General features: G+C 49.8%; 1 protein-coding gene across 1 annotated transcript in view; it reads right to left on the bottom strand.

The window, feature by feature from the left end:
• LOC119092973 (trithorax group protein osa) overlaps window positions 1–25,827 on the bottom strand; it is a gene marked incomplete at its 3' end in the record, with an annotated part of 46,124 nt that overhangs the window by 7,304 nt on the left and 12,993 nt on the right. The window contains exons 4-5 of the mRNA XM_037215867.1: window positions 10,041–10,121; window positions 4,152–4,884 (exon numbers count right to left, since the gene is read on the bottom strand). Of these exons, the coding sequence (XP_037071762.1) occupies window positions 4,152–4,884; window positions 10,041–10,121 (814 nt within the window). The remainder of the gene's footprint in view (window positions 1–4,151; window positions 4,885–10,040; window positions 10,122–25,827) is intronic.

Raw genomic sequence — 25,827 nt, 5'->3', positions numbered from 1 at the left:
AATTCTCCACCGCTAGTGCATCGTGTGTTTGCAGAGATGGGAAACGGCTTGTTACTGCTATGTTGCTCCGTTTGTTGTTACATATTCATTATCATATATTGTTTTCGCCATGTGCTCCTTTTAACACAATGACTTCTGGATGTTTTTGGTGCTTGCCAAAATATCCTGGAATACTAAAACCCAATTTCTGCCGTTGATGAATCCACACTGTCAGCATCAGTATTGCAGATAACGATCGCCATCATCAATTCCAATGCTTGCGCCACCTTAGCAAATGTGTCTGCCCCTGGCGTGAACAGAGATCTGCACATCCTCTGAATAGGCACTACAAGTCTTCGCCTGACGTCGGTAGACCACTAGGCTATCATGTGTCAAGAAGCCCGTTCCTACGACAGCCATGAGGTCCGAGGCTAGCTCATGATTAAATATCACGCCACCGGACTTCCGACCGTTTTATGATCCCATGCACAAGGCGCTGACAAGTCATTGCCCAGATACCGTCTCTGACAGCCGCCATGTCCCGAGAGGCCGACTCCGATGGCAGCTTAATGTCCAGGGACCAGCTCCGACCACAGGCATGTGTCGCACTCCACTCCGACTGCTACTATGTTTCAATAGGCCGGCTCCGATGGCAGCTTAATGTCCAGGGACCAGCTCCGCCCACAGGCATGTCGCACTCCACTCCGACTGCTGCTATGTTTCAATAGGCCGGCTCCGATGGCAGCTTAATATCCAGGGACCAGCTCCGACCACAGGCATGTTTCGCACTCCACTCCGACTGCTGCTATGTTTCAATAGGCCGGCTCCGATGGCAGCTTAATGTCCAGGGACCAGCTCCGACCACAGGCATGTGTCGCACTCCACTCCGACTGCTGCTATGTTTCAATAGGCCGGCTCCGATGGCAGCTTAATATCCAGGGACCAGCTCCGACCACAGGCATGTGTCGCACTCCACTCCGACTGCTGCTATGTTTCAATAGGCCGGATCCGATGGCAGCTTAATATCCAGGGACCAGCTCCGACCACAGGCATGTGTCGCACTCCATTCCGACTGTTGCTATGTTTCAATAGGCCGGATCCGATGGCAGCTTAATATCCAGGGACCAGCTCCGACCACAGGCATGTGTCGCACTCCACTCCGACTGCTGCTATGTTTCAATAGGCCGACTCCGATGGCAGCTTAATGTCCAGGGACCAGCTCCGACAACAGGCATGTGTCGCACTCCACTCCGACTGCTGCTATGTTTCAATAGGCCGGCTCTGGTCGCTGTCGCGTGCCTGTAGGTCGACTCTGGTCGCTGTCGCACGCCCTTATGTCGGCTTTGTGCTCAGCGTTATGCTTGCCACCTCCGACTGCAGTTTCGTAATCCCAGAGCAGCTCCTACTGCGTGTATGCACCTGGAGGCTGGCGCCAACCAGAGGGCAGCTCTTACTGCATGCATGCACCTGGAGGCTGGGGCCAACCAGAAAGTAGCTCCTACTGCATGCATGCACCTGGATGCTGACGCCAACCCGAGAGCAGCTCCTACTGCATGTGTGCGCCTGGAGGCTGGCGCCAACCAGAGAGTGGCTGCAACTGCATGTGTGCGCCAGGAGGCTGGCGTCAACCAGAGAGTAGCTTCTACTGCTTGTGTACGCCTGGAGGCTGGCGTCAACCAGAGAGTAGCTTCTACTGCATGTGTGCGCCTGGAGGCTGGCGTCAACCCGAGAGCAGCTCCTACTGCATGTGTGCGCCTGGAGGCTGGTGCCAACCAGAGAGCAGCTCCTACTGCATGTGTACACATGGAGGCCGGTGCCAACCAGAGAGTAGCTTCTACTGCATGTGTGCGAATGGAGGATGCCACCAACCAGAGGCACGCAACCAGAGAGCGGCAGCGTGCAGTCGCAGAGACCAGGGCTGTACTCCACAATCGCAGAGATATGTGCGAGACCTCCCGGACCGCAACCATCTGCTCTCGAGCTGGCTCCGAGCGCCGCCGATCTCAAGAGAGCACGGTCCCGTCGGCCGCCGATCTCAAGAGAGCACGGTCCCATCGGCCGCCGATCTCAAGAGAGCACGGTCCCGTCGGCCGCCGATCTCAAGAGACCACGGTCCCGTCGGCCGCCGATCTCAAGAGAGCACGGTCCCATCGGCCGCCGATCTCAAGAGAGCACCGTCCCGTCGGCCGCCGATCTCAAGAGAGCACGGTCCCGCCGGCCGCCGATTTCAAGAGAGCACGGTTCCGTCGGCCGCCGATCTCAAGAGAGCACGGTCCCGTCGGCCGCCGATCTCAAGAGAGCACGGTTCCGTCGGCCGCCGATCTCAAGAGAGCACGGTCCCGTCGGCCGCCGATCTCAAGAGAGCACGGTCCCATCGGCCGCCGATCTCAAGAGAGCACCGTCCCGTCGGCTGCCGATTTATGGCGGTTAATATCGCGGCTCCCGGACCGGAGGACGAATTACCGCGACGTAAGTCCGGGCTGATTCGGCGCGCGCCGACCCGATCCCTAGCCAGCCATTCGGCGGCCACCTCCGCCGCCGCGCAATATCGGGCCTCAATAGATGTCATTTAACGACGAAATAAAGGAGTGTGAAAGTTCGAGGTGAAACATGAAATGGTGCTTGGTACGACGCAGTAGATGGAGATTCTGAAATGGTTCATGTGGTGCGATCGGAATTTTGAGCTGGGGTGTTTTCCAAAAGATGGTTCTGGTTCAATCTTAAGTAGCAGCATGCGTAGAGCTATATTTCTGGCAAGGTTTAAGTCTTTTCTTGCTGGCCCAGGTTCGAAAGCCGTGAGAAAAAGTCATTGCAGCGCGTCTATTGCCCTGAGTTTGATACCAACGAAAACTTTTTAAAAAAATTAAGACAGTAGTATTAGCCTTTTTCGGCGGAAAAACAACAAGAATGGAGATATGGTTAGGTTGATATTTCGGCGACATTCCTGTATCAAAACAATAGCAGAAGATATTGTTGTTGATTGACTTCTGCTATTGTTTCGATAAAGGCATGTTGCCAAAATATCAACCTAATTACATCTCTATTCTCCTGGTTTCTCCGAGGAATAAGGCCAATACTACTGTCTTATCAATGTGAATAATGCTCCTCGCTAATGCCCCAAACAACCAACGAAAACTTATCTTACGTATCCGTATGTATAGCATGTTACATATAGCTATAAATAGCACATCTATAGTGAACTTCATGACAAAGCGGAATAAGTGACACTACGAACTCTACAGACACAGGAACGATACAAAGTTGCAGTTCCCAAATGACGTGATAACATCAGATACTTCTTGACACAAGCGATGCAGCAATGATCCATCGAAGTAAGTAAGTGCATAGGTCATCAGCGGAACAGTTGATGTTTAAGCAAATCACCTGGCTTAAGCTGAGCAGAATGGAAAATGAAAATCCTATTGCACCTGCCGCCATACGTTTTGAGACTTTGCCGCATGGTTGTGAAATTTCCCCTGCAACTATTTGTGTGTATGGGCACTTGCAAAATTGCAAAATAACCATGAGCAACGTTTTAATTTTTACTGACGCTTGACAGGAAAGAAACGGTTGGCAGAATAGCACGACGCAACAAGGACACTAGTACAAGACAGAATGACAGCAAGAAAGTGGCGTTTAAGTCGCCCATGGGTCATTCCGAAACAATTGTAAACAGATTATCATTGTCGATCCGGATGGCGTGACCCCCGATCGCACGTTAAGCAATCAACGATGGCCACTGCCGTTGAATGCCGGTTGAGAGGCGGCCTTACCACCGTGATTTGATGCGGATCAGACCAAATGTAGCGCCAATGAACAAGCCATCGCACGCCCACACTGTCCCAAAAGCCCTCCGCTGTCCCAAACGCTCTCAGCTGATCCGAGCGCCCCCGCTGTCCCGAACACTCTCCGCTGTCTCGAACGCCTTACGCCGTTCCAGACGCTCTCCGCTGTCTAAAACGGCTGTCCCGAACGCTCTCCGCTGTCCTGAACGTTCTCTGCTGTCTCGAACGTCCCAAACGCTCTCCGCTGTCCCAAATGGCTGTCCCGAACGCCCTCTAATGTCCTGAACACCCTCTGCTGTCTCGAACGTCCCGAACGTCCCGAACGCCCTCCGCTGTCCCGAACGCCTCTGTTGTCCCCAACGCCCTCCGCTGGACGTCAAACCTCACCTGAACATTTCGGTTAAGCATATTCTCGTTTTGCTGAGCGTGCGACAGCTGCTGCCTCTGGAGCTGCTGTCCGCTGTTGCCGAGCTGGTGGTGCGTGGGTCCGTTGAGAGGCGCGCTGGGTCCGAACGCAGAGCCAGCGTGTGGCGTCTGCCCCGGGTAGCCCTGAGACGGCTCGGGGTACGGGTACCCCTGAGCCGCGCCAGGGTACGCGGCAGTCGGACCGGAGAAGGGCTGAGATGCCGCAGCGAACCCGTCCGCGGCGGCCATCGGGTGGCCCTGCTGGTTTGGAGGGTAGCTCTGCGAGCTGGCCTGGTGGTCTTGAGAGGCAGTGGGGTAGCCTTGCGAGGCGGTGGGGTAGCCCTGCGAGGCGGCGGGATAGCCCTGCGAGGTGGCCGAGTACCCCTGAGAGGTGGCCGGGAACGCCTGTGTGGCGTGCACGTTCCCCTGAGAGGCAGTGGGGAGGCTGGAGGTCGGCGGGTTGAAGGCGGCTGACGCAGCAGGGTAGCCCTGGCTGGCGGCCGGGTAACCCTGGCCGACAGTTGGGTAGCCCTGACTGGTGGCCGGGTAGCCCTGACTGGTGGATGGGTACCCCTGGCTGGCGTTCGGGTAACCCTGGCTGGCAGACGGTGGGTAGCCCTGCGCGGCGGGCGCCGCTGGGTAGCCGGCCGCCGAGCCCGGATACCCGGCCTGGCCGGCCATCGGCGGGTTGACCCCGGCCTCCTGATAGCCGCGGCTGCCGGTCGCCGGCAGAGCCTGCGTGCCGGCCGGGAAGCCTTGCAAGCCCGGCGGCGCCGCAGCCGGCCCGTGGCCGGCGGCCAGCGGGGGCCGCGGCGAGGCCGGCCCGGCGCGCGCCGGGCCGCCCAGTTGCGGCGTGACCGGCGCGAACGCCGACGGCTGCGGCCCGTGTAGCGGCGGCCGCGGCGCGCCGCCCGAGAACGGCCCCTGCGCCGGCGGCACGGGGCTGGGCAGCCGCGGGCTGAACTGGCCGCCCGGCCCGGCCTGGCCCGGCCCGAATGCGCCGCCCGTGCCCGCCAGGCCGAACTGAAAGGACGGAGCGTGGCGTCAGTGGCGGGGAGGCAGCGGGGTCTCCGGCAGGCCCGCTGTGTGCGGGCAGTAAACTCGCCACTTTGCCCCCGTGAGGTGGCAGGACGGGCGTGCTCCACGCCGCTCTCCGTTCGTGGTACGACGTCGTTAGGGAATAGCTCGGTGCGAGAGGACTCGGATTCGCGGGACCTGAGGAGACTTCCGCCAACCGCCGCACTCATGGAGATCGACCAGCTTTCCAGTAATGGCGCTCTCACACCTATATACTTAACGTCTCCAGCAGTTGAACACTGGGCCCGGTTCGACGAAGCAATTCGGCCGAGAACCTTTCTCCTGCAAACGGAATGCATAGGAACATCCTTCACTTCCAAGTAATGGCACGCAGCAACCCTTCTCAGCAGCGTCGTGGAAACATCCAGTGCGTGTGCGAGGTGCGAACAACCATGCAGCGACTACGCACCACAGGTTTACCCTGGGATGGACAAGACGTCTCGGAGCACAGGCATCTTCTAAAGGGAATGGCGACAGAGAGGAACACCAAGCTGCAGTGGCTGCCTACGTCTAACATCGACGTGGGTCACGGTCCAGCGATGTGAGAGGCGCCAACCCGGGGCGTCCAGGAGCGGGACCGACCGCGCCGCCGGTCGCGCCGCGCTCCGTCCGGAGGCCAGGCGGCTGGGGACATGCACGTGCCGCCTGAGGACGGAGCGGCGGTCACGGCGCGGAGCCAGCCGTTGTCCCGGTGATGTGCGACAACAGGCGGCCCGCCGGAGCCCTGATCCGGAGCACGGCCGCGCCCCCACCTGATCAATACGCCGTGCGCTGAACAGCGCCCGGCGCCGGTGCCGGTGGCGACGGCGGCGGCGGCTCCGGCGGCGCGCTGACGACTCCGCCGGGACGCTGCGGCGCCCTCCGGAGCCGCCGGCGCCCCGCGGGCCGCCGCCGCCAGAGATGGGGGCGGCGCGCCGCCGGCCGCCGCCGCGGCCGGGTCGATAGGCGGCCGCGGTCGGCTGCAGCGCGCCTCGCCAGCTCCGGAGCTCTCCGACCCCCGCCCGGTTGCCATGGCTCACAGCTGGCGTCACTCAGCCGCCGCTGTGGCCAGCGCGGCTGCCGTGCGGCTCCCCTACATGCTCGTCACGATCGAGCTGATCAGATCGCGTCATAAAGCACGTGAAATAGGACTTGCGAGAAGGAGTTGTTTATGCTGTCAGATCGCGTCATAAAGCACGTGAAATAGGACTTGCGAGAAGGAGTTTTTTATGCTGTTAGAAGGCACCAGATAGACTTCAGGCTTCATTGATGATCTTGCATCAGTTAGCGCTTAACCAATGCTGAGTGAGAATGTAATGGCATGTAAGAGCATAGGTGTCATTGATCTTTTCAGGCGATGTCGCTCAGGTAATTAGCAGCAATGAATGCATCGTATGGGGCAGATAAATGACCTATTCGTTAAATCACGCGCAAATATCTTCATAGACTGTATACCTGGATGGCAGCCAGCACGCATCTTGAAATAGGCGCAATATGTGTTGTTCTCGGAACACTCAAACTTTGTAACGTTGTTGACACTTCTAGCTACTCGTGTTGTCAAGCTCGAGTGCAAGCGTCATTAAGGCTATACAAAATATCACCCAAATGTCGGTTTGAGTTACGTCCGAGTGTTGGCACGCACCACTGTCGTTACCGCCGAAAGTGTTGTTGCTCACCAGTCTGGTTGCACCCCGTGATTTAACCAATCAGGTTTCAGTCTGCGACTGCGCCCTGACATTGCAGACATGATATACAGCTGCATCAGAATATGTGAGGTGCGAGTGAAGGCAATTTCGAGCAAGGCTGTCAACGAATGCAGTTTCTAAGGAGGTTGTTTCTTAGGCAATTAACTAATTTAATTTACGATGGCAACAAATTCTGCTGACGTAGGGTCAGATTCGAGAGTCAAACAGAGGTCAAAACCAACCTGGCTTTTTACTCCAAAGCTTACTGTGTGGGGTAGTCTCTGGTGCTCATGTCGAATTTAGCAAGAACAGGGACTACAGCTGACGTCCTCCATGAACTTGTTTAAAGTTAGAATAGGTCACTGACCTGAAATGATCCAAGTTAACATTTGGTTTTTAGGACTTTACCTATTTGCGTAATTCTTCATGTTTATTTAAATGCAAAGATCCAAACAATCTTCTAGGATTTTGGTCACTATAACCTTCTAAAAGCCAAACAATGTCTAACCGTAAATTAACACCAGTCATCTTTTGCTTAGAACAGGTATCTAGGTGTCAGGTTGGTGTATGAGGACGTCTGGTAGCGCTTTGGACACTAATCTGAAGTTTTACTTTGTTTGGCTTTATTCAACCGAAAGGTAATGGCCTCGGAATTTCACATTTAGAATCAGTGAGTTTACATAGAGGACAATCCACCATGTAAATTTGGCGTTTCTAGCTCTCTTGCTTTTTGAGATCTCAGCGGGGGTTCAGACTGACCCACGCCGGAGCAAAGTGGAGTCAACCGGCTGCCCGGGCGCGTGTTGAGAGAGGAATGCTTGTATTCTGTGTCCGTACAAGTCTGAGCCACAATTATTTTTATGATATCATCATAATTTAGTGTGTAACGTGTTTTTACAACGCTGATGTCGTCACTGCGTGGTCGGAGCATATATTAATGCATTATGACGAACACTGCCCTCTAAAACCAGCTGGGAGGAAAATGAGGACGCCTGTTCTTTGCCAGCAAATTCCACAATATGGATATCAGCAGCTTGAATTTCGCAATACCACTAAAAGAGCACCATAACACGTTAAAGAGAATTAGTCTGACGAAGCTGTAGTAACCCGTGCTGTGCTAACTCGTGCTGTACTAACTCACCACACATCATCATTAACTCAAGTGACGCTGTGAGTGCCATTCTAGTCGCCGAATCAGTTGTGTTATTCGCCTTATCGCATTTATCTCGTTGTACAACCATTCCATGGTGCTAACGGGTTTAGTACGTCGCATGAAGCTGTTGCCACAGGTTCAGGTTACCCTGACCTCGTGCTATTTTGCGGCAGATCAATAGCTTGCTTTGCTGCCCTTGTCACGGCTTGCTAAAATGCGGTGAAAGTTAGGCTTTCACGTCAGAAAAAAACTGTTTTCAGGCTCATCTCAAGTTGTACTTGCGCAACCACACATCAACTGGTGTATTGTATCATTATTGATTACGCCGTGAACTACAGACAAATATAGGGCTGACATTGTAACGCGATATTAATGTTCATATCTGGAGGTCTCCGTGCTGTTATAGACATTTCGCCTACGGCTTAGCAATTTATGTCGGCATAAATCAATCACGTTCGATATTGCAGGCCATATGTGGCGTTAAGATATGCATACAGAGAGTGATTATCCGGTAAACGAAGAATACTTTCCACATATCTCGGGTTCAAGACATATTTTCAGCGTCGGATATGCGTAAAGGGTTGGACCAGAAGCCATAATAGTCAGCTTATAGATATATATATATATATATATATATATATATATATATAGATATGCATACATATAATATATATAATATACATTTGCTTTACAAATTTGGTGTAATCCAATAGTCAAGAATAGCTACCTACGCCGCTTCGAAAGTTCATTTAAATAGCTCCTAGCTATGTGATATGTTATGGCCACGTCAGATCATGTGTGACAGTAGTTTATTTTATCACAAATCATCACTGCATGAAAGAAATGCTTTCTTGAACTGCTGACAAGATTCTGAGAAATGCATACGCAATTTGGTTATATTTTCCCGACGTCCAATGTGATCGTGCCTGATATTGACCGTTGGTTTGATCTATGGCAAAAGTAATCCCATAATAAAAAAAGGTACGCTGTCTTATCAAAATTCCGATGAAACATCAAACGACTCGTATATGTGTCACTCCTCAACCTGTTTGGCCTCATCCAGCAAAGACCGCAATCGCCGTAAATCAGGTCCCTCAATGAAGAGCATGCATAAATGCAGGGTAAGAATATCGTGACAGCATATACGTAACTTGGTTACGCTATCTTTTTGAGGAGAAGCGATCGCGAGTTTGTCGGAACCCTTGCACATTACTCCTAACTCCTAACATAATTGGTGACCATAAGGTTCACTGCAAACGTGACCTGGTTTGTAGACTCCGGACCCACCTATTACCGTGCTGTAATCCTAAATAACTTGCACATGTACGAACGTCATGGAACGGCAGCGATTACGTCTTGTGGCAATCGACGACAGTCTCTTGATTACACCTGAGTACCACATCCGATACGCACGTACGTACGTATCTTAACCTACGTAGTAATATGACAACGCTTAGCAATTATGCTTCCCAATTCAATGCTTGCAATATTGGCTGCTCATTAACGTTTGCAATGTTCGCTGCAAGAAATTTACACATGAAGAAGTTCTGTTAACACGGTTTGTCCACCACCGGTCATATTCTTGCCGCACCACGTGGCCTATTGCTGGGATACTACAGGTAGTGATGCATTTCAACCAATCGCGCTTGGTCCACTGGCACTATGGTATAGCTTACAACACGGAAAATCCACCCATGCTCTACACTGCGAGACACATCATGCTGCAGCGCTCGCCATCTTCTTACGAAGCGGTGTGTCTGCTTTGGTTCCTAACAACTGGCAGACTTCAGGTCAGAGAAGCCCTCGGAACCCCACGACGAAAGCATCTGGCCTAAAAGCGTGAGGATGTGGCCGCGTTGGTACGGCTGCGGCCCACACCCAAATGATCCACGTAGCAGTCAGCATACTTAAGTATCACAAAGAACCCAGACGTTTGCTGGCACCGATCTTCATCCAAAAGAGGGTTGGTGTACTCACCCTGGCATAGACCTCTGCCTTCCAGTGGCGTTGTTCATTGGTGCGTGGACCATGTTGTCGTTTGGCCCAGTGGGGTTCGGCCTGTAAAACGGAGACGTTACGTACACTATCTCCGTCGCGCCAAACTTCCACTGGCCCGGTTTCCACAAGCGTTTGAAGCAATAGTCACCTCAGCAGTTGCACGCGTCGATAAATGACGAAAAGTGAAACAACCACATCGGCTGTTCAATCAGCCAAATTCAATCGTAATCATTGTCTCCGTAGCTCAGTTTGTAAAGTGCTGGACACCTGGCCCCCAGCGTGACAGACTATGTGAGTTCGCGTTCCAGACACCACCCTAGAGTATTCGCCAGCAACAGCCGACCGGTAACTTCCCAGTCCCCTTTTACTGGTATCAGTCTCACTGCGGTAAAAACTAGGGGGTCTTTACAGCAACTAAACTTTAAAAAAACTCCGGTCTCAAAGTCACACCCTCTTTATTCGCCCATATGAAAAAAACAGGTAAAGTATAGTCAGCGAAACTACATCAACCAGCAGCACTGTGGCGTATGACCTGCCCCGCTCGGCAGCTTCGCGAGCCAGCCAGGTGATGGGTCATGGACAAAAGAACGCCGTAATGCTGGGGTGCGACAGGTCCACACAATTTACGAAGGTAGTTCCAGTACTTTACGAAGGCCCATGGGCAGGGTGAAGCCATCACGTCACTGGAAGGTACGTTAGTAACACTAGTTCGTGTTTCGGTAGACTTTGGCATGTCCTAACCAAGAACATATACGCGGTAAGTAGGCTAGAGTAGAACTCAGTGTTTTTCTTCGCTCTCATGATCATGAGCCTTTTGTACCTCGCCGCAGTCTTGGTGGACGCGCAGATGAGCTGATTAAACCGGGCTGAAACCTCCGACGGAGAGGTGTTATGCTGTGCCGCATAGCTTTGCTGTAGGGCGGGCCAGCTTTCGTCTGACGCTCGGATCGACGGCCGTTTGGTGACGTCACAATGCTTTGATTTTGGCGGCGTCAGTTTTGACGCACCCTTCCTACTATTCCGTGCGTTACGCAAGTCACTCTTCCATAAAAGTGGCTTGTGCAACGGACAGTGAACATGTTACAATTCTCGATAGTGCGACATGGTCATATGACATACGTTGCCACAAGTATGTCACATCGGATACATGCCATGTCGGTTTCAGCTGTTGCCTATTCTGTTTTCCTCGTGATAACTATACTTAATGCGACTATTTTCCGGTGCACATTGGTGTCGAAACTCACAGGAGTGCGTCCTTAGCATCAGTACCATCAATATGGTGCGCCCAGATGAAGAGTAGGTCTCATAAATTTAAAATAAACGATATCCTCTTTCAGGCAAAGTCTCTCCAGTTCGTCCGCTGTAGCTGGTATGCGACGGTTCATGGTTAGGAGAGTTTTGAGTGGTTCTGAGCAGTGTGTTATACTCTATATGCCAGTTTGTTGGAAACCAGCGGACTGGGTAATGGAAGTTCGTAATAAGTTCACAGCCTTATAAAGCCATTCATTTCCTGATGTTGGTGTGCAGTATAGCCAGCGAATAAGGTAGTAATTCGTCCGGTATGAACTGTGACGTGAATAGTCTGCATTTGTTCGTTTTCACACCGCATTTAGTACGTTTTCCAGTACTTTTGTTCTGCCAATACCGCTGCCAGCCGATTTTTGGAACAATCGTGATGTTTTGAGCGCCTGACGTCTGTTCGCTGGCACACAACACGGCCGGTACAAGCGCGATACGTCCGATACTATCACTACGACCGCCTTATAGGTCACAGCCATTCGATGCTATCGACCCCTCCCCCCCCCCCCCCTCCCCCCTCCCCACCGATTCTGCGCCAGGAATGTACTTTCATGGGCACTGTCGAGCCATTGCACAAGTGAAATGAGACGACAAAAACAATCAGAGCTCGCGGATGGAGACGTGTTGTGTAAAAGGGTATCGTATTGCAGTGCTCATAAGTAATAAGCAACTGACTTGTTCGTATCATGTCCGATATCAACCAATTTCCTCTCCGTAAACGTATCCCAGGTAATGGACCTGCTCATTCACTTTTCAGAGCCCGAGGCCATCCGAACCACTTCGCAGAGACAGCGCAGCTCTGTGCTTCTTCCAGTCGCCACCGCATTCCATTGCCGAAGACCAGATACGACCCAGTGACGTGACAGTCACGTGACCCGCAGCTCTTAACTCCCACCACCGACGTACACAAAGACTACGTTCCACCATCGGTGGACAGAGGCCGCACTTCCTCGCACAGTGAACAGCAGAGACATATGTATTCCAGCAGACACAGAGCCATACTTTGTCCGGGCACACAGCACCGGAAAAGTATCCCGACGGACGCAGGGCATCACTCAAGCGCTACGTGCTCTGAGCTATCCTGAGCTCTACGTCCTGCCCCGGCGGATGGGGAGGCAGACTCTCTCCTGATGTACAGTACATGGAGCCATACTCTGTTCTCATAAACAACCCATAGTCACACTCTGTTACGAGACACGAGCACGCGCTCTGTACTGATGGATGACAAAGAGCCACACCCTGCTTCGAACGACAAAAGCTAAACTCTGTCCTGAAGGAAAATACAGGGCAGCACTGTAACGACAAGACAGAGCCACCTCCTGCTGTGACTGAGGATTAAGATTCGCAGGATGAAAATGGACTAGAATAGATTGGAGTTCCGTAAAACGTTGGATCTTAAGAACCAGGATTCCAACACCGAAAATCAGGATTCAAATTTCAAAAATCAACAAGCCGTCAAAACTCTTTTTAAAGACATGATTAGAAATATCCAATAATATGCATGCTCACATGTTCTTCGGGGAATTAAATGGAACACGTAAATGCTGGTGCTGCAACAGACTTAGTCACCTGTACTCGTTTTTATCCCATTATATTAGTTAGAGGTTTCCATACAAGGATTCGAATATTTCCAAATGTATTCGCTTCAACCCGAAACCAAGTCCACTCAAAGTTTTACGTAAAGATTGAGACGAGGTATTAGCGTCATGGACGGAATTATGCTTCGGACTCATATCCTCGTCTGGTGTAAATAATTAAGGGAAAAATGGTAATCCAAACAATTGACCCCTCTGCCAGTTCACCTACCCAGGGATTTAAATCCCAAAATGCTGAGAATCTCCAGCTCCACACCCCGTCCGCGGCGGGCACATAGGCACACTGCGTTCATCCGCAAGCAAAGTCACACTCTGTCCTGGTGGACAGCACAGAGCCACACTCTGTATCGGTCTCTGCTGACACGCCATCACTCTGCTGACAGACAACACAGAACCGCCCTCAGCCCTGGTGGACGCCGTTCAGAGCCCAAATCCGTCTCGATAAACAGCACAGAGCTGCCCTCTACCCTGATGGGAAAGTCACACTGCCCCCGCGGACAAGGAATCGACACATTCTCTACACCGCCCCAGCGGACTTTGAGCCGGCCACGCCCACTCACAGCAGCTTTGAGAAGAGTGCCTTCATGTTGCCGTCTCGCCTGTCATGCCGCTCCGGGCCACCTCCGACTCAGCACTGCCGGCCGTCGGCACCGGTGCGCCCGCCTCCAACCGCCGCGGCGCGCCCCCGACCGACGATGCCCGCAGTGCGCCCCCCCCCCTCCACCATGCCCCGCCCGCCGGCCGCCCGACCTGGTCCGGCTGGCGGGGCGGCGACGGACGGACCTTCACCCCACGCCTCATTAACAGGCAGCTGGTGGAGGCGGCGAGGCGCGTGCTTCGGATGGTCACCGTCAGCGCCTGCGGCCCGGGATCGATGGTGACCGGACGTGAACGCTGCTCGGCCGGTGTCGCGTCGCTGGACCGGCGGCGTCGTGTCACCGGCCTGGCCCGCCATGCGGCGTCCGTCTTGGCCGGCGGCCGAGGCGCTCGGTGGTCCCGCCCCGGGCCGGTGGCGGCGGCGGCCTCGGCCCTGCCCGGCACGGCCCGCTCCACCGCTGCAGGGGGCGCCGGCCGCGCCGGCCGCCGGCCCGCAATCAATAACGCCGCCCGGCCGCCCGGCACCGCCCGCCCGGACGCATTCCAGGACGACCCGCGGACCTGCTGGCCCGGCCAAGCTTGCCTCGGCCCGGCCCGGCTCCACGGCCCGAGCAACTGATGGAAACCAGTGAGGGGGCCGCTTGCTAAATCTGTTGGGGGAAGCTGTGCCGGTGAAATTAATATAACCTATCCCCAAATCCTGACTTTTACCAGGATTTTGGCCACATTGATTTGTGTTCTCTGTGTCAAAATTAACAATTGCGTTTAATATTTGGTCGATTCCAAGATGGCTTTGATGCTGAGGAATCAAATCCAGTTCGAAGTCGATGGGAAGCTGTATTTAAAAAGAATCGGCGAAAAATGTAAAAGAATCTCAGAATGGAGTGAAATTCAAAGAAACATAGTAAATTCAATCGCTACGATCAGCGAAAATAAACGCGTTTCTTTCATCGGTGGCGGCCCGACCCGCAAAAAGACGGTTAAATGCAGTCTGGCGTGACTTTACATGCACAAACGAAAGGCTGTCACAAAAAATCGTGAACTCTGTCAGGATGAGCCGATGTAAAAAAAAATAATAGTAAGCTGTCGACCTTCCCATTAGACATGTCATAATTGGAAGGAAATGGGGGTAAAGGTTGGTGACTGCACGGTCACCGTAGTGAACATTCTATGAAGTAGCATGACAAATGCGTGTCGTAAACTGTACAAGTACTTGCTTAAACAACTTAATTGCAATTACGGCCGCATTGCTTGATTGCAATTCATTGTTCAAGACCTTTCTTAAGGAAGACCTTCAACTCCTGCTGCTTCGGTGCTATGAGTTCAGAGTTTCCATGAAGGAGATAAGCAACCTTCAGTATACCAGGAGTTTGTGGTTAAACGGCGTTATCAACAAAGCATTCGCTATCTTGGGAAAACCCGACACTTGAAAGCTCTGGTCATCGTCAGATTTTTTTAGGAAAAGTCAGTGAAGATGACCCCAATATTTCTTTTGCCATTTTTGTAGGGAACATTTTCGTACCCAATTCTAGACATTCAAAACGCTTTCACTGTTTAGTCCTGCCACCCAATGGAAACTGCAAATGCTGATGCTGAAGTGATGCTGGGGCTGTGCTCGTGTCATAGATATCTGGTATGCATGAGGCAGCGTCAACGACGAACTTCCCGTCTCTAGTACCAAAGAGTTCTAATCAATATAGCATTTTAAAGATTTAGTTAATTAAACATCGCCAGGCGGCTACATTATTCTCTCGTAGTAGACTTGAGCCTTTGACTCCGAATGAGCACAGCGATCAAACGAAAGGCATCGAGCAACTTTTCATCCGCAGTGCATAGTCCCGTCACTGCAGGGAATTTCCACAGCCTCAGCGAATTTCCAGCATAGTTCAATCTAAAAAATGCGAGTCACAGCTCGCTGTGTCGATAAAATCAACGAAGCAGGCTGTTGTAATGAGATAATTGTGTGGGATTTGGAATGACACTTGCTATTTCATAACTGACTATAGCACAGATATCAAGTAAATGGCTTGGATATCGTCCTACTTTCCACCATTTACGATTCCCATGTGCTTAGTGGCACAAAACCTCGTGGTTCTAATGTTAAACGTTTATTAGACCGGTGCCATTTGTTACACACATTGCCAGTGTTCATTTCAGCCAGCTATCATGCCTGGATGAAATGGTGTTTATGTGGTATCTAAAGTCTAATAGTTCATCAGCAAGCATAGGGATGTTCAATTACGCATTTAGTCCAATGTCATTGTGCTGTTGTGAACTGACAGCGCGGTGTTCCAGCTAAAAACAGGCGCCCATTATCTTGCGGCCTTCCCTGTTCGACAGATTTCACACATTTTAAATTTGTCCGAATTAACTTTTTATCTCCGCTCAGGTGCACTTTGGAGAAAATAAAAGCCTTCCGCTCGCCCGGGCGCGGGACACGGGCGGACATTAAGCCAGCAAAAACAGGCCGCCATCTGGCCAATCCAAGCAGTGGCAAGCCATTATTCTACCAATCACTAGAAAGTGGAGCGTCTGGCAAGCCAGGCAGCGCCTACCGAATGGAGGAGGGGAGGGGGCTCTTTCCCCGTTTGGATCAGGGGCTTGATAAGTTGCACTGGGGTCCCTGTGCCAATTGTTGGACCCTCTGCCACTAAGGGATCCTTTTTTGTCATTAAGAGCCCGGGCGTCAAAGGAACCTCCTGCGTCAGGAAGGGACACAATGTATGGTGCATCCCCCTGAGGGCCTCCAGATCGACCAGGAGTTGCGGACTCCTGTCAACTCGATCAGGAGTTGCCGGGAGTCCCCCGTTTCGATAGAATGACAGTCGTTTGGTACTCCGAGCTGGGGCGGGGAGGAAAGGCCCTCCAACCGCTGACGTGTGACGTGTCCTGTCCACGCGACACCATGCCCTAAAAGAGTAAGCAGCTCCTGTTTACTTCAACACGCAGACTCTCGTGAACTCCACGGCTGGTACCGCCTACGCACCATCGCGCGGCTGGAGACGGTACTGAATTGTTGCGTATCACCACGTCTCTGGTGCGCAGCTCATGTCACCCAGACCCTGGGCGATTTCTTGGCGGATTTGGCAATCTGGCCTTCCGGTGATGGGTGCTCGCCTGAGACTGGTATCCTGACTGAGCGCCGCTTGCGTCTCCGTTCGATTTCTATCCACTAGAGATGATTTAAGTTTAAATGCAATGCAGTCCAAGCCCGCGCTTCCAAAAATACTTATCATTCTGGACGTGTTGGTTCTTAGCTAAAGTAATCAGTAAGATATGGACGGATCTAATCAGTGCAGAGCTCTGGCATCGGCCAAGCGAAGTGTCCTAAGTGTCCTATTGCATACTGGCGACATATGTGCGAATGTGACCTTAGCTTTAGGAATGAACCTAGTGTGACTTACCCTGCCCGCAGCTGATTTCTTACGCTAACAAAATTTACCACTTCATTGAATAATCAACCAATAACGCTAATGGCTATAGACCTACGTACCCTTTGTCGTTGTAGATTACATAACTGTCAGTTTCCTAATTAAATGGCCGGAATAGGAGCCTCCTCCAGAAAGTCAGTCACTATAGCTCTGAAGCTCTGGATACCACCTGCTTCTACGGAGTGAGTAAGCTCGGCGAACTTAAACCAACATTGAACTTTACAGAGCGAGTTACCTAGGGGCTAGTAGCTGAGGCCTGACTTGTGGCTAATCGTCCAGTGGCGCCTAGCAATCACGCCATATTTGTTGTTTCTTTGCATACAGAACAATCGCACGTCGCGTGTCTCTCATGACAATGCCCCCCCCCCCCACGCTCACACACACACACACACGCACTCACGCACGCACGCACGCACGCACGCACGCACGCACGCACGCACGCACGCATGCACGCACACACACACACACACACACGCAAACACACAATGAGTGCGACCGGCACAGGAGTCGCTCGTTTACGTATTGGTTATATAATCGTCCGGCTCCAAGTTCGGGCCGAGGCACAGCGGAAACGTGATGCTCAATGCTATGACGTAGGTGAACGGTTGCCCGGCGACCGGCGAGGCCTGCTGCCATAGCAACAGCCTCCAATATTTATGTGGGCTGCGATGAGGATGTGTGGTAATGGACTTATCCAAGAACTTGGTTAGACTGGGAAATGTGGCAGACTTGTATAACTCGCTTTGGAACTGAAACCGGTTCATCTTTGCATACGCTCTCAGCAAAACGCAACATGCATACATACGCAAGGTTTGTCCTAAATTATGAACTAACTTGGCGAAATGAAATCCATTTTTTCATGGTTAGAAAACAGAGCGTGATTGTCAGAGTACGTGTATAGGAAACGTGGTAGTAAGAAAACGACAGCATCATGAAACCGAGATATGCCAGAATATGCAAGCATTGGTTTAGAAATCGGTGAGGTTTGTGTCGGAAATACTTAAAATCGGCATTGCATAGCGTTTTGATTTCTTCATCTTAGTCGTGAATCATGGGATCAGGTAATATTTCATGTAATGAGTAATTCAGGCAACATGCTGCTCATCCAGATTTGGGTCTGAGTAAGATTCAGACCTAGACAGAGGTACGCTTAAGTAATTTTGGGTACATTAAGATTGCAACGCTATCATTTCCACGCATCGCCCATGGGCGCCATGCTAAACCTTACAATCGATCGGGGCGGGGGGTGTTTCTCAAAATTTATGGCGAGTTTTGCTCATAACTGCAGTGCGGATTAAGTGACATTGAAAAAAGCACGCAAATTAATATTGAAAAAACATGGAACGCACAAACTATCCTCCGCCGAGAAACGAAAAAGATTCCGCTTCTGGTAGACGTGCTCAAACTTTATAACATAAGCCATTGAAAACAATTGCTTATTACTTTAAAATTGTATTATCAGGTCTTAGGACCATGCAATGGTTCGATTATGCCTGGGGGAGTAACTTTGTAAAATCGTACGTAAGAGCTGAGCCAGATGAAAATGACTAAAATGACACATGTGCTCATGGCAAAGTCAATTTCTCCGCGAATTGACACCATCTGTCTTCCGAAGTTGTCAGACTGACGGCAGAGTTGGAAAGGCTGGAGTACCTCCAACTCAGTACGAAACTATGCTCTTAATGATGTAGCAAAAGGCATGCTTGGCTTAAATTTCGAGTGCTGTAGCACAGGAACAGCGTAGCCAAGGACACAGCCAAGAGGCTCGTGTCCCTCCCCCCTCGCTCCCTGAGCCCGGAGGCTTACACTCGTTACTGGGCCATTTCACCGGGACAAATTCGCAGTGTTTTGCAAAACAAATTATATCTGACATCTCTCCTTTGCGAACTTATGGTTGGGTGCCTATTGTAACAAGAACCATATAAGAGGCTTTACATTTTCTACCATATTTACCAAACACCTACATCGTTTTTTACCTTTGCGCGGCAGTTAACTCGTGCATTTCCGTGACTGAGAGAAAGGATGCGTCACCGATGTGTGTAACGGGTATAGCCCCGATGGAGGGGGGGGGGGGGGTCCGGGGACTACCTAGGTACTTACCTCCATGACGAACTACTTGTCCGAGTGAAGCGCCATAGACTGACTTCGGATGACCTTCTCCTTGACACTGAGTGCGCAATGTCTCACTTTTACCTTAAGATGAAGCATGTCATCTTTTGTGCGTGTCACCTATTGTATACATATATATATATATATATATATATATATATATATATATATATATATATATATATATATACACATCAGAGACCTGTGTACCATATCAGACGCGTACGCCTTCTTCTGCAATATCATTTTTCTCCAAATCCTTTTGAATAACTGTAAATCTCTATTTGAAGTAGGCGTTCCGACAGGAGAAAACCATTTGGTTTTCTCCTGCCACTACTGTCACCACAAACCCTTTCTCCTGTCTCCTGTCACCACAAACCTGCTCACCACTACGAAAGTATTATTTTTCATCAGTTTTTCTTTTTCCAAATTCTGTGTTATGCTATGTCTGCAGACCATTAATGAGTCAAAATGCTTCTACAACAATTGCAACGAGCGTTTGGTGTACTCTATTTAGGGCAAGAATATATACAAGTATGTGAGCTCACTATCCTGTGAATTCAACAAAATGTTACCCCGTGACACTGATTTATTCCCTATGGCGTTTAGTACAGTGACCCTTCTCGAGGTACACTTTGACTTTGGGAATCAAATGCCCCGCATGGTCTTAAGTGCCGCACCGGCTCCAGTCTCCATCAGCGCGCTTGTCGGTAGCTGGCTTGTACCGCCCGCTATTCCAATCCCTAACATTCGCTTCTACTGACGTCATTCACACCGGTAAAGGAGCCACTTTGAAGTCCGCAGGCCGCAATGTGCTGGTTAGAAACGGTCAAAAGTGGTGCCTCTAGTCCAAAACAGCCGACTACGGTCTCGGCATATTTTGCCGTCGTTAGCTGTTGCGGGCTAGGGATGCACTCTAAGCTGAAAAAGTGGTCTAGTGCTGTGACAAAGCATTTACTGCGTTATTCGGTCTCCAAAATAATTAGGACTGATCTTATTATGGCCTGTCGGTGCTGCAGTTGCATTACCCAGTGCTGTTATTAGACATAATTGGTCATAAAACTTTACCAAAGTACGTTGTCGAAAGACGACTCATAGGTGGGTGGCACGTTCCCTTTAACACATCCACAACATCTCACATGAAGAAACTTCGGTGTTCGATCATACACGCGATCGAAGTAGACGTTGGGCAAGTAAATAGCGCAGCAGATCAGTTGGTGACCCAACTGGTTACAGACGCATAGAGATAACCAGTTCCCTTTGCATGAAAGGCCCGATGTGTGGAACATTGCGTGGCAAGACGACGTGCATCATGGCGCCCTTGGGGACCGAGACTTACCACACACAGGGACCCATTTTCGGGGTTTGGAGGGGCGCTCGGGCGGGGTTTCGCTAGTGGAGGGGGGGGGGGGGGCACTTTGGCCCCATCACGGCTGATGCATGCACGCTACTCTTGAAACCCGGGGAGTTGCGAGGTTCGCTGTGAAGCGCGAAGGGCGGATGTCGCCACAACAGTGGTTCAAGTTTTCGTCACCGTACCCTGTCCACCGTTTCTTTCATTTCACAATTACTTACGTTATCCGCCATTTCGCATTTTTGGTAAATTTTGTTCGCTCTGAGGCGTTAAGACCATTTCTTCACCGTCCAGCCAGTAATTCTCCTAGGATCTTGCTCGCTGCTGCAGGATTCTGTGCCCGCTATTGATCGCGAGGCATGCGTACTGCCATCTATCAGGGATGAGGGAACTACAGGTTAGCCTCCTCGCCATTGCTGATGATTTCAAAAGGATCGAAGACATTCCATCAGCGATGCACAGGGAAGCGGGAAGAACTATTTCTTAGTTGGAAGGGGGGAATGGAAAGTGACCTGCGGCCGTCTCCCCACTTTGTCTTCTCATCGGATTTCGGCCACTTCGTTTCAAATTTGGTGAAAAAAGTTTTATTGGTGCACTGGAGGTGCAAGGAAACAACACTGGTGCAAAGGTAAAATATCCACTGCACTCCCTATTTTTTTTTTAGTTTCTCTTTTATTTCACTGGTATTCACATTTTGCTTCCAATATCTGACGGTAGGAGAAAGCGTACATTTTCAACATGTTGGAGCATCCATACCTTTAGATCCATGCCGTCTGCTTTCACGCTCACAACACCCAACGACGAAATAATGATACCGAAAATTTCGGAAGTCTTTAATTATCTCCATTTATTTCATATTGAAGGAGATCACGCGCGGATAGCCATGAAGTGCCCTGCCCATTATCTATCGTACTTCGAGGCAGCTCCTGCAGTAACTTTGCGCTATTACTGCACCACGTTATTCTCGCTTCTGACCTTGGATTCACCTTCAGAGCACTGCGGTCCGCTATAGTTATCTGCTTTGGCATGAATAAAAGGGTTCATGGAAACATCAGTCGAAGGTTGGTATGTCACTGCATCGCCCCCTTTCACCCATCCAGCAGTCTGCAGCTTTCAGTCGTGATGGAAAACCAGTTCATACGAGGGGTCCACTCACTGACAGTGTCCCACGACTGGTCAGCAAAGTATGAGTAGGTACATAAGTGTGCAGATTTCCTTGCATTCTCGCGCATTAAATCGTATCGTCTCAGGCTGTCATGACACCGAGTAACTAGAGGAGGCAATGAATCAGTCATCAAAATGTAATAAAATAACTCAAGGGGCGCATCTAGGTGGGAGGGCAGTGGCAGTCATCGCCAACACCATCATCATACAATACTTTCATCTGTAACACTAATGATAGTGCGGGAAGAAGACAACACTATGTCACAGTGTCAACGTCCCCCTCGGACCATTCAAAAGGGAAAAAGAGAAAATCAAGGTTTCCTAAAACCTTCCTTTTCATTTCGCTTCTTTACTTCTCGTTTTTCAACAGCAGTCCGCTGACTTGAATGTAAAAGCAACCGGACAAACAACAAACAAAGGGGTAGTGGTCAGGTGCAAGTCAACTAACTTCGTTGTTGAAGCACACGTAGCTGGCCGAGTGTGTGCAAAAGTACCGTATAAATAGTGGTTCTACTAACGTGATCCAGAAAATAATTCCTCTTTGTCGAGACGATGCGTCCCCCAATCGGTACAGTCAGACCAAGTAGCGAACATCAAACAATCAAAAAACAACGGAAGAACAATCGAATTGCTAACTGCAGGACAACTCAAAGTGTAAGCCATGTACTGTGTTGTTTAGTTCCAGCCTATGAACTGTGTAGGGAGCGATCAAAATATTTTCGTACCAGAACCAGTGAAAATCGAATGAAGACATTCGGACATTTTAAAGTGTCTTGAAAGGCCCCAAGGGGCGATTGCTGTTCAACCCCGATGTCCAGGCGGCCACTTGTCTTGCCAGGTATGTGCTGCCATTATATGCCATTATAGTACCACGTGTTGCCATTATATCTTAAGTCACCTTGGATGTCATTTTATGTTCTGTCCAGTTGCGCTTGGCCTGTAGGTGAGCCTGGTTTGGAGCTGTGATGTTTGTACCAACTTACTTATCATAAACTGACGCCACAAACCATTTTGATGTGGTATGTTTAGATTAACATAACTTGATTTCAATACACAATAACATGGCCACCTTCATACACGATACGGAAACACGATAACAAAACAGTATATCAACATGTCAAGCTGCTGATTAAGACCACGTGGCTGCTGTTGCAAGCAATGCATTTTCCGGGGGTGTTATGGGATAACGTCTTCTCGCACAACTCCAGAATCTTAATGGAGCCTGTCAAGTTGTCCAACATTGGGAACGTGGCGACGGCTAGTGAGGAAATATATTTTTCGTGAGATTAAAGAATGTGAAAGAGAAATACATGCGAAGTGCTTAACGATAACGATGAAGTCGGTAAAGCTTCGTGTCACAAGTCTGTTCATACGTTTTGTACGCGTGTCGGACGCTTGTCAGCGCCAGGTGACGTCATGGGAAAAGGTATGGCGTATAATACATGTCTGAGGGTGTTCACATTGTGATCCAAGACATCTCATTCGTCGCAAAGCTAGTCATACGCAAGGTCTTTGTGACGGCCTAAACCATCTTAAATATTTAGGCGTGCAAGAAAGCTGCAGCCAGCCTACCTTGCTAGTTGTCTACAAAGGTGACAGCAACGAGTATGGGGTAACGGACTAAAACATGCAACCTGAAGTTATAGTTGTCGAAAAATATGGCGCATTTGGCACAAGTACGATTATTCCGGGCTAGAGTTATTCTTCAAACTGCCTGCCCGCCTAATGTCGATGCGCTATGAGCTTCGCTGGCTGCGAGTGGAGTAATATCGTCTATGTGACGTGTGATTTTAAGGTGTTCAAGTACCATAACGATGCATGGTTTTTCAACAGGTTAAAAGACGGGTCTTTTTCAAATACAAAACAAAGGTGGCGAACTCCGCACCATTTCTTTATAACTCATAATGCCTCGCGTTACTCTAGTATCTAACCTGTTATGTTTTCCAAACAAGGCGGATATTTTTGTGTGATCTTGTCACACCTTTTCACATTTGCACAGAGTAAGGGAAGCTCATTTTAAAACGTTATTGAGTGTCGTCGAGAAAAGTGAAATCGTCCAACAAGAACATATCAGCTATCACGATCGTTTCTAAAGGTGCATAAAGAGAAGCATCTAAAATACCTTTTGAATACAAGATGTCTGGTTTAAGTACTTCCAATGCAAGGTATTAAATAGTTGGGAAATTCAAGAGGGCTAAAAGCATCAATTAAGACAAGCAATAGCTGCCCAACACTAATTTCGACGTCAACTTTGGGGGGTGCACACATGAAGGTGAACAAAACAGTAACAGCACTTTCTGTGACATAAAGATCACAATGGCAGACGTTTTGGTCACGAATCTTGCTTTGGTCTCGGTGACCTAACCAAATCAACAAACATTTATCTCGCAATACATTAAGAGATTTCAATTCTTCAATTCCAGCAAGCAAACCTTGCATTCAAACACGCAGAATGCTTCGAGAGGCAAAAGGCAGGTTTCTAGGGAAACTGGATGAGTATCATAAACGCATGAACAGCACTAGCGCCATCTTTAAACCAGGTGTTGATACCATTGGCGCCACCTATGTTAACGATGTTATCCCCTTACAAAATGGCATGCAATTCAAAGCGGGAGATTGGACACCAAAAGCGTACCTAGCTTGTGGAAGAGCACACGCTTTGCGTGATGCTTGAAGCGTTTAAACCGTCTGTGTCCTCTAAATCGGTAAAAAACTGCCTTTGAAAAAGACCCTTACCTATGTGCTTGAAATGTTGTAGCATGTCAAGGAACCCCACGATGACGTCACGACGAGGCTACCAGATATATCTTGGGGCCCGGGTACAAATGATGTAAATGTTCGCAACTCGTCATATCTTGAAATGCCCGCTGGGCGCATGTAATGTAGGTGCGTTTTTTTTTTACTTGCAACTTAAAGCGTTGCGATTGGCGCATGTACTTGCCTGAGACCGTTGATATGCTATCATAAGCAGTAAAAACCGTGCAGCCAACATAATGCTATAAAAGTTTACTTACATGCAAGTGACATGATAGAAGCCACACTCACAAACGTGTGTGCAGCAGTACCATATGACCTTTGCTACCTTGATATACCGGCAAGGAAGATGCGGAATGATGGCTGCTTTGCTTGTCAAGAATCGTGGCAATGTATTCTCATCGCCGGCTGGTTCGCACGGTTGTTGGGCACAGTTACGAATAGCACACGTTATGAAAAATTGTCTCCGCTACAGTCACTCACGGATGACATCAAAATCTTCATAGGATTGCAACAGCAAAAATGGAATGACCACTATCCCTTTGGCGAAGTGCTTACACTGTTGCCAAGGATCTCAAGGCAAGCTGCTGCAAAAAACCTTGATTTGAGCTATCACAAAGGACATCATTGTTAATTGCTGCAAAGGAACTCAATTGAAGTTGCTGCAAAGATATCAATGTAAATGGCTGTAAAGGACCTCACTATCCCTGCACATATTTTTTTCATTTTTTTCCATTGCAGGTTAGATTTCCGTATTACTTGAACATTAGCTAATCTGTGCTCTGAAGCCCATCCCCGCCTGCGCCTCTTCCCGAAAATGCGTATACCTCTTACGTCTTTCTGCTATCCGCTAAGCAGTATTTGGTAGCACCACTTTTGCAAAACCGTCCGTGATAGTGTCGACAATAATGACAGCTGAGATTCCCATCGAACAATGACTCCGATTCAGTGGCCCGGTGGTAGCCATTTTGCATTATTTGCATAACGTCGCCGAAAAGTCACCAGCGTCTTACCACAATTTCGGCAAATAGATCTGCTGGTGTGGACCGGATATCGGTTAACTGGCGACATCTGCCGGACGGATGCACACGTGCCCACCGCATAGGAAGGAATTAGCTGCACAGATATACTTCATAAGGGTAAGAAAGGCTTCAAGCTACTCGTTTCTCAGTGTTATGAGTTGGTTTGCTGAGATGTACGAACCATCAGTATACCTAGAACAACTGATTAAACAACAGTATTAAGCAAGCAGTTGATATGTTGGAATATCCACTAGTCATTACCGTTACCAGCGGTAACATAATTTTTGTGCTGTGCCGCTGTCGGTCATCTGGATATCATGAGCACTGTGTTTAAAATGTTTTATACTGTCGTGATATGTCCCAGTGAGTGCTTGATACCCTAGTTTAACTAGTAAGTCATGGTATATTGAAGGTCTGTGATTGTCAGCATAAGAACTCATG

The sequence above is a fragment of the Pollicipes pollicipes genome, unplaced genomic scaffold (assembly GCF_011947565.3).
Source record: "Pollicipes pollicipes isolate AB1234 unplaced genomic scaffold, Ppol_2.1 Scaffold_3718;HRSCAF=4362_pilon_pilon_pilon, whole genome shotgun sequence".
In the NCBI taxonomy this organism is placed as follows: Eukaryota; Metazoa; Arthropoda; class Thecostraca; order Pollicipedomorpha; family Pollicipedidae; genus Pollicipes; species Pollicipes pollicipes.
The sequence above is the reverse complement of the archived record's forward strand: the minus strand, read 5'-3'. Positions and strand labels throughout refer to the sequence as shown.